This window comes from Physeter macrocephalus, chromosome 4, assembly GCF_002837175.3.
Source record: "Physeter macrocephalus isolate SW-GA chromosome 4, ASM283717v5, whole genome shotgun sequence".
NCBI classification, from domain to species: domain Eukaryota; kingdom Metazoa; phylum Chordata; class Mammalia; order Artiodactyla; family Physeteridae; genus Physeter; species Physeter macrocephalus.
This window is the reverse complement of record NC_041217.1, coordinates 24,392,079-24,400,931: the sequence shown is the minus strand read 5'-3', so window position 1 is coordinate 24,400,931 and position 8,853 is coordinate 24,392,079. Positions and strand designations below refer to the sequence as shown.

General features: G+C 49.1%; 1 protein-coding gene across 9 annotated transcripts in view; it reads right to left on the bottom strand.

Annotated features, from left to right (window-relative positions):
* The window catches only part of STUM (stum, mechanosensory transduction mediator homolog), a 69,964-nt gene extending 62,418 nt beyond the window's left edge, over positions 1–7,546 (bottom strand). For 8 of the 9 annotated variants that reach the window (XM_028488382.2, XM_055084052.1, XM_028488383.2 and 5 more), the window contains exon 1: positions 7,147–7,546. In XM_028488382.2, the coding sequence (XP_028344183.1) occupies positions 7,147–7,354 (208 nt within the window). In that variant the 5' untranslated portion in view covers positions 7,355–7,546. The remainder of the gene's footprint in view (positions 1–7,146) is intronic. The other variant, XR_008617037.1, reaches the window with a different exon arrangement.
* Between the last annotated feature and the right edge of the window lie 1,307 nt (positions 7,547–8,853).

Genomic DNA, 8,853 nt, shown 5'->3' with positions numbered 1-8,853 from the left:
CCTTACACCTAAAGCAACTAGAAAAAGAAGAACAAAGAAAACCCAAAATTAGTGGAAGGAAAAAAAACATAAAGATCAGAGTAGAAATAAATGAAATAGGAACAAAGAAAATAGCAAAGATCAATAAAACTAAAAGCTGGTTATTTGAGAAGATAAACAGAATTGATAAACCTTTAGCCAGACTCATCAAGAAAAAAAGGGAGAGGACGCAAATCAATAAAATTAGAAATGAAAAAGGAGAGATTACAACTGACACCACAGAAATACAAAAGATCATAAGAGACTACAAGCAACTATACACCAATAAAATGGACAACCTGAAAGAAATGGACAAATTCTTGGAAAAGTACAACCTTCCAAAATTGAACCAGGAAGAATTAGAAAATATAAACAGACCAACCACAGGTAATGAAATTGAAACTGTAATTAAAAATCTGGATTGGAAGAATCAATATTGTGAAAATGACTATACTACCCAAAGCAATCTACAGGTTCAATGCAATCCCCATCAAATTACCGAAGCCATTTTTCACAGAACTAGAACAAGAAATTTTACAATTTGTGGGCTTCCCTGGTGGCACAGTGATTAAGAATCTGCCTGCCAATACAGGGGACACGGGTTCAAGCCCTGGTCCAGGAAGATCCCACATGCCGTGGAGCAACTAAGTCCATGCACCACAACTACTGAGCCTGTGCTCTAGAGCCTGCGAGCAACAACTACTGAGCCCACATGCTACAACTACTGAAGCCCACGTGCCTAGAGCCCATGGTCCACAACAAGAGAAGCCACCACGATGAGAAGCCCACGCACCACAACGAAGAGTATCCCCACTTGCTGCAACTAGAGAAAGCCCGCGCATGGTGATGAAGACCCAATGCAGCCAAAAATAAATAAAAATAAAAATTAATTAATTTTTTTTAAAAAAGAAATTTTACAATTTGTATGAAAGCACAAAAGACCCCGAATAGCCAAAGCAATCTTGAGAAAGAAAAACAGAGCTGGAGGAATCAGGCTCCCTGACATCAGACTATACTACAAAACTACAGTAATCAAGACAGTATGGTACTGGCACAAAAACAAATATAGATCAATGGAACAAGATAAAAAGCCTAGAGATAAACCCACGCACATATGGTCACCTTATCTTTGATAAAGGAGGCAAGAATATACAATGGAGAAAAGACATCCTCTTCAATAAGTGGTGCTGGGAAAAATGGACAGCTACATGTAAAAGAATGAAATTAGAACACACCCTAACACCATACACAAAAATAAACTCAAAAGGGATTAAAGACCTAAGTGTAAGGCTAGACACTATAAAACTCTTAGAGGAAACCATAGGCAGAACACTCTATGACATAAGTCTCAGTAAGATCCTTTTTGACCCACCTCCTAGAGTAAGGGAAATAAAAACAAAAATAAACAAATGAGACCTAATGAAACTTAAAAGCTTTTGCACAGCAGGGGAAACCATAAACAAGACGAAAAGACAACACTCAGAATGGGAGAAAATATTTGCAAATGAAGCAGCTGACAAATGATTAATCTCCAAAATATACAAGCAGCTCATGCAGCTCAATATCACAAAAACAAGCAGCCCAGTCCAAAAATGGGCAAAAGACCTAAATAGACATTTCTCCAAAGAAGACCTATAGATGGCCAACAAATGCATGAAAAGATGCTCAACATCACTAATTATTAGAGAAATGCAAATCAACACCACAATGAGGTATCACCTCACACCGGTCAGAATGGCCATCATCAAAAAATCTATGAACCATAAATTCTGGAGAGGGTGTGTAGTGAGGTGGATGGACCTAACATCTGTCACACAGAGTGAAGTAAGTCAGAAAGAGAAAAACAAATACTGTATGCTAATGCATATATATGGAATTTTAAAAAGCAGTACTGATGAACCTAGTGGCAGGGCAGGAATAAAGATGCAGACGTAGAGAGCAGACTTGAAGGCACAAGGGGGAAGGGGAAACTGAGATGAAGTGAGAGAGTAGCATTGACGTATAAACATTACCAAATGTGAAATGGATGGCTAGCGGGAAGCTGCTGCATAGCACAGGGAGATCAGCTCGGTGCTTTGTGACCACCTAGAGGGATGGGATAGGGAAGGTGGGAGGGAGGCTCAAGAGAGAGGGGTTATGGGGATATATGTATACATATAGCTGATTCACTTTGTTGTACAGCAGAAACTAACACTGTAAAGCATTTATAGTCCAATAAAGGTGTGGAAAAAACCCCAAAAAACTGAGGAACATTTATATCATTATAACTAAGCAAATATTCTTCACTACAGAATCAAAGGGAAGCTAAGAGCCCATACAGTGCACCACTGTTCCAATGACAGATTCTATGCACTTAAAACAGCTTTCCTTACATTCCACCACTTGCTTAAAATCAGGCCACATTTTGATTTGCTTCCTATTTGAGCTATACCTTTAATAATTTTTTGTTGTTGTTTTTCCTGAAGTTGTAATAACTCTTTTTTATTGTTGGTAGAAGAAACATGTGCTTTCTACATCATATCCCTAGTATCCTCAAATTCTTTCTCATTTATTGTTTGAAATCTACTCTTTTTGAAGCCTACTGGCCTCCTGATATAATTGGGTAGGTTGCTTCATTTGAGGATATTAATGCTTTTGCATAGCTTTTTGTCTTTACTGCAGTTACTAATTGCCTTCTGTTTTTCTTGCTTTCTGTTTTGTATCACAACTTTAATCTCGTGCAGTATACCAATAATATTCTCTACTCTGTGGAATGTCCCCTTCTCACATCATCCTCAGAAACCTCTTTCCTGGAGCCTTCTACCCTCCCACTCTAATGAAGGCTGACTGCTCTTCAGGCTTGCTGAACAATTTTATCCTGCATTGCTTTTCATGTCTGGCCTGAATTGGATACATTATTCCCTGGATCTCATATCTTCTTTCTTGGTTTACTCTCTTGTTTTGCTGAAATACACCCTCAAATGACTTCCTTAAAATGGTTGAGTAGGATGTAAACTTCCTTGGTTCTTTCATCCTCTGGCCTGCCTCACTTCTTTTTTTTTGTGGTACACGGGCCTCTCACTGCTGTGGCCCCTCCCGTTGCGGAGCACAGGCTCCGGACGCGCAGGCTCAGCGGCCATGGCTCACGAGCCTAGCTGCTCCGCGGCATGTGGGGTCCTCCCAAACCGGGGCACCGGACGCGCAGGCTCAGCGGCCATGGCTCACGAGCCTAGCTGCTCCGCGGCATGTGGGATCCTCCCAAACCGGGGCACGAACCCGTGTCCCCTGCATTGGCAGGCGGACTCTCAACCACTGCGCCACCAGGGAAGCCCCTGCCTCACTTCTACATAAAATAAAGGCATTGGGCGAGATGATCTCTAATGCCTGTTCAAGGAGTAAAATTCTGGTCAGTGTGCATTCCATAAATAGCATGTTGATAGTATATCAGGGAGAAACTTTAAATGGTTCCTGCTCTCAAGGAACTTACAATCTATCTAGATAGACAAATAATAAACTCTTGAAACAATAATAAAAAAGGCAACAATACAAAAAATGCCACAGAGTAGGGCATGGTTCATCATCAACTAGAGGCTCAGGCTTAAAGGAAAGAGAGAGAGAAGCTGAGCCAGCCTGTGGTGCTCTGACCAGGGAAGCAAGACCTTAGCTGAGTGTCAAAGAGTAGGCAATATATTAGGGATAGATTAAATATTTATGAATATTCAACAGTAGATTAATATCCAACATTAATCTGATGGAATGGTTAACAGTCAATGGAAGTTCTCCTCTGTCCAACTTTCCCTGCCACTATCTGAGTTATCAACATTTTCATTTCACCAAGTCAATCAAGATAGATACAGTTTTCAAATATAAAAGTATAATTTGGATCCTAACCAACAGATAAACCCTATGGCCATTTGGGGGCATGACAGTGAACTTCCATTACATGCATGAGTAATTGCGTATACTTATAAATGCCCTACCAGTTGGACTATGAAGGTCCATGGTCTTTATTAGTAGACTTTCACTGAATAGGAAATTACCATCATCCACTTTTCAAATATTTTTTGCATTGTTCCGATGAGGAGTCAGAGCGATCATAAATGACTTCTCCTTCCCATCCACTCCCCAGGAAAGGAAACATCCCTCTTATGTATGTTATCCCAACAGCACTGTTGCTTGGGTGGAGAAGGCACAAGGGAACTGTAAGGACTGGGCTTCTCCATGGCAGGTCCTGCAGACTGGATGGACCTAAGACACTCTACCAGAGAAAAACCGTGCCTTCGTTCAGCCCAACACTGGCACTCTCATCCAATTTGCAAATGAGGAGAGGACTTGCAGGAAAGGAAGCTTCCAGAAAAAAGAAGAGCTCTTTGGGCCAACGCTGAGACCAGTTTCCAGAGAGCGGGAGTGAAGTGAGGATGTCAAGTGCTTGGGGCCTCGTGATGGATACTCTCAGCAAAGTCTAACCCAATACTACTCCCTCTGGGAGGCTTTCTCTGAACACCCACCCCAACCCTAGAAGAATCAATTACTGCTCAAATACTCTTCCTGCTGCCATCATAGCACTTTCAAATTTAAACAAAGTTTGCATCAATTTCCCTCAACTATCTATGACATCTTGACTGATTTATTCATCATCACATCCCCAGTGCTGGGCAGGTGGTGGGTGCTCTGTGTTTGTCGAATGAATGAGTGAATGCATTAAAAGAAGCTTCGCTTCCTCAAAGGGCAGAGCCAGACATGAATACTCAGTTTTTGCAGGAGCATCAGATAAGCCAGGAGGACCTGGAGAGGTGGATCTGGGTTGAGGGAAAAATTTCTGAGAGCTGGGACCATTCAAACCACCGCGGGGGGGTGGGGGGACAGTGCAAAAAAAAAAAAGCCTGCAAGTTTTGCCTGTGCTGCTGTCCAGGACTCTACTGTAGGTCGAGGGGAAAAGAGAGATCAATAAGTACTCAGAAGAAAGGTCCCGGGGGCGGCCCCACATACCAGAGATGGGAGCAGCACTCAGCTCTGTAGAAGGGCAAAGAGCAACAGGGACCCACGGTCTCTGGAACACTCTCTAATGGCCAGACCCTGAGCTTTACGTAATCTCATTTCATCCTCCCAGCAGCCTGGAGAGACAGGCATCCCTGACTCACAGATATGAAACACCAAAAAGGATCTGGAACCCCCTTCAGGGTGGAGAGGGGCAGGGGCCTGTGCACTCAGTCCACTGTACAATGACAGTCAAAACAAAACGATAAAATGCCTGGATTTCGTCACTGAAAATTCCTAAGTCTGTATACCCATGGCTCATCTCAGCCTGTTTTATTACTTTTGTAGTTTGCTTTTTTTCCTCTTTATTTTCTTCTGGCTTAGAAAGGTTTCTTACAAAAATCCCATAGGATTCTGATCTAACAAAGGGAAGTGTAAAGAGGGAAGAGCTGGATGCCCAGGGCAGGGGGGCAGAAGGGCAGGGGGCGTGGCAGCAGGACTAAGGGTGGGAAAGGGACCTAGTGAGGCAGACCCAGGAGGGCGGGCGCAGGTTCACAGGGGCTGTGGCCTCAGCCAGCAGAGACTTGGCGTAGCCCCTCCCACCAGGCCCCAATGTGCTTCTTTCCTCAAAGACCATAAGATGGCATTTACTTCACCAGTTTAAGAAAAGTGGAATCGAGACACATCCCTGCTCATGATCTTCACATCCCCAGAGAGATGGACAGGCAGTGTGTTTTTACTCCAGCAGGTGGGGATTTCTGACAACTTAAATTAACGTCTGTTGCGTCCCCACCGTGTCTAAATGTACTAAGAGAGCCGCCCTGATGACACCAACCAGGCTGCTGAAGGCACCAACAAGGCGGACGCCCAACTAAAGACCACCTAACTTCCTGCTCAGACAGATACACTGCTCTGGCCACAGCCCCCCACCTTCCCCCAGGGGGCAGAAAGGTGAGCACGAAGGGGAAAGTGAACGCGACCTGCGTGGGTGGGTGTGATCTTCGCTATCAGCGCTGCAGAGGACCCTGCAGAGCTGACTGAGAGCGGGGCCGTGAGAAAGGCCAAAGCAAAACAGAAAACCACTTCTAGCTGACCTCTGTTCTTGGGAACTTGGAGCCTTACAGCGGCAAGCTTTCTCCTGGGCACAGAGGTGCCTGCCTCTCCAGTCCCGCACGGAATTGGGGGACTTCTTAACACGGAAGAACAGCCGGTGCCAAGCTGGCAAGCTGGGAGTGGGGGGAGGGCGTGCAGACAGATTTGGGGGTGGGGTTAGGAGAGGGAGGGTCAAGAAAACCTAGCATTTCCTCCCTTTATGCCCTCCTCGGCACTCCCATCTCTGTGATGGGCCTCTGTTTTAAAATTTGGGATGACTGGTGCCATCAAGGACCCTGCAGGCAGCCAAAGTCCGACACCGAATTACAACCGCGCTCTCTCCACTTTCTCAGGAACGGAAGTGATGGGATGGAGTTATGGGGTCACCTCTGGCCAAGTGCGGTTCAAACCCACAGGCATCTAAACTAACAAAATCATCCCCCTTCCCCTCGGCGTCCTGCGGGGCTGCCGGCGGAATCGCGGGCACTCGGGAAGGAGGTGGGGGAGACTCTGGCTAAAGAGCTCTCGCCCACACACGCCCAGCACAGCGCGAACGCAGGCGGGGCTGCGAGGAGCCTTCTATCCGGGCTCGCCCCGCTTTTCCCCAGCTCAGCCGACTTCTCGAATGCCCGGGACCTTGGTCACCCCCACCCGCGGCCCCAACGCTCTTCCGGCTTGGGGCCCGCGCCCCTCCGAGAGAGGAGCTCGTAGGGGGGCGCGCGCGGCGGAGGGAAAAGACAGGATTTGGCGGCGCCTGGAGGGGAACCTAGCCGGGGCCGAGAGAGCCGCCCGGGCCGCCGCCCGCGGGATTCAACATTCCCGGCAAAGTTTCTGGCTCTTTGGGCCCGGATCACCTGGCTCCCAGGTCGGAGAAGGTGAAAGGTGTGTCAGGAGCCCTTCGCCGCGCCTCCCTCCGGGCGCCCACTCCAGGCGCTTCTGCCACCTGCCAGAGGGCGCCGGGAGCGCCGGCGCAGCACATGCCGCCCGTGGGCGCCGCCCGAGGGTCCCTCCCCGGCGCCTCCCCTGCCGCCCTCCCGCGCCGGTGCCCGGGGCGCAGGGGTCGCGGCCGCCGCGTCTTACCCAGTCCAGGCACGAAAGTGTTGAGGAAGAGACAGATGACGGCCACAGGGAAGGGCATGTAGGGGATGGCGGCGCGCAGGGGGCCCTTCTTCTCGCGGACCTGCACCACCACCCCGCTGGACGAGGACGTCCCCCGGTCCGCCGCCGCCGCCGCAGCCACCGCCGCCGCCGCTGCCGCCGTCTCGGCGTCTTTGTGCGAAGGCTCCATGGCGGGGCGCGCTCCCCGGGAGCCGGGCTGCCGCGGCCGGGACTGCCGCCCAGTGCACAGGAGGCGGGTGGCGGCCGGCTCCGGGCTCCGGGCTCCGGGCTCCGCGCCGAGCTCAGGCGTCCAGCGTGCTCGGTGTGCCGCGCAGCTCGCCCAGAGCCCCACACTCCCGCGTCCCCAAGCGCCCGGCCCTCTGCCGCGCGCTCCGCTGCGCTCCCACACCCCCGGCGGAGGGGCGGGGAGGACGGCGTGACACTCTGTGACAGCGCTCCGACGCCCCTCCCCGCGGGGCCCCTTCCCCGCCCTCCCCTCCGCTGCCCCCACCCCCCAAAATACCACTTACAAATCAGGGAGGAGGGAAGAAAGTAGAAGAGGAACGCAGAGGGGGCTGGTGTCCGGGTATTGGGAGGAATGGACACATGTCTCACTCCCCAGACAGGTGAACCGCGCGGGAACCTCAGCCAAGGACACCGCGAATTGGGCCTGTGCGCTCGGCTGGCACGGCTGGGAAAGGCTTAGAGGTTGAGTCCTTTACCCCGGAGGATGCATTTAACGCTAGGGAGATGGAGGCAAGGAACGCGCCGCGCCTGGTGCCTAGTACGCTTTAAATTCGTTCTGATTTAAATGGACTTGAGTCAGAGAAAAAGCGATTTTAGGATCGATAATCGAGCTGAAAGCAGGAGACGCAGCTTTTCAAACAGGTCTCCATGAGACTAGTTTAAATGGGACCCTTCCTTACATACACACGCGCACACACACACACACACAGGCACACACACACACACAGATGCGAAAAGCTAAAAGAAATGAGCCTGTTGCTCGGAACTGGGCGGGGTGGGGGGGCCGGTGTTGGGGACCATCCCCTGAACAGTTCAGGGAGAAACCTGAGGCTTTTGTGAGCTGGACCTGGTGTTTAAAAAGCCAGCGAAGACACAGCGCCGTCTGGTGTTGATAATGCAGCAATTGGTAGAAGCAGAAGGATGTGGCCGGGCCGTGTCCAAGCCGGCAGCAGGAGGCCCCATATTTAATCAGATTTCCTGAATAACGCCACCTTCACCTCTACACCTGGAAAAAGTGAACGAAAGCAGCCGCCTCTTATGTTAGGGAGGGATTCAAGGCATCAGAATTATCCAGATGTTCAGCAAACTGTCTGCATAAATCCCCTTCCTTTTCAGTAACCCTCTTTCTCCAGGAAAAATGGTGATTGAATAATCCCCAAACAGCCCAGGGACTCCGAGGAAGGATGCTAAAAAGAACCATGGGTATTATTTTATGGGTATCTGAATAAAATAATTTTAAAAGCAGATGGTCAGCAGGGGGTAGTGGTGATACTGGTGAGCACACACACAGTAACTAGTTAGGCCTGGCAGTCAGAAGTGAACAGGACCGAAATGTTTGTCTCTATTCGGCCACTAATTACCTGTATGACTTAAAAGAACTCATTTAACCTCTTATGGGCTTGAGTTACTGTGATTGTAAAATCAAAGCAATATTCAGTTTAA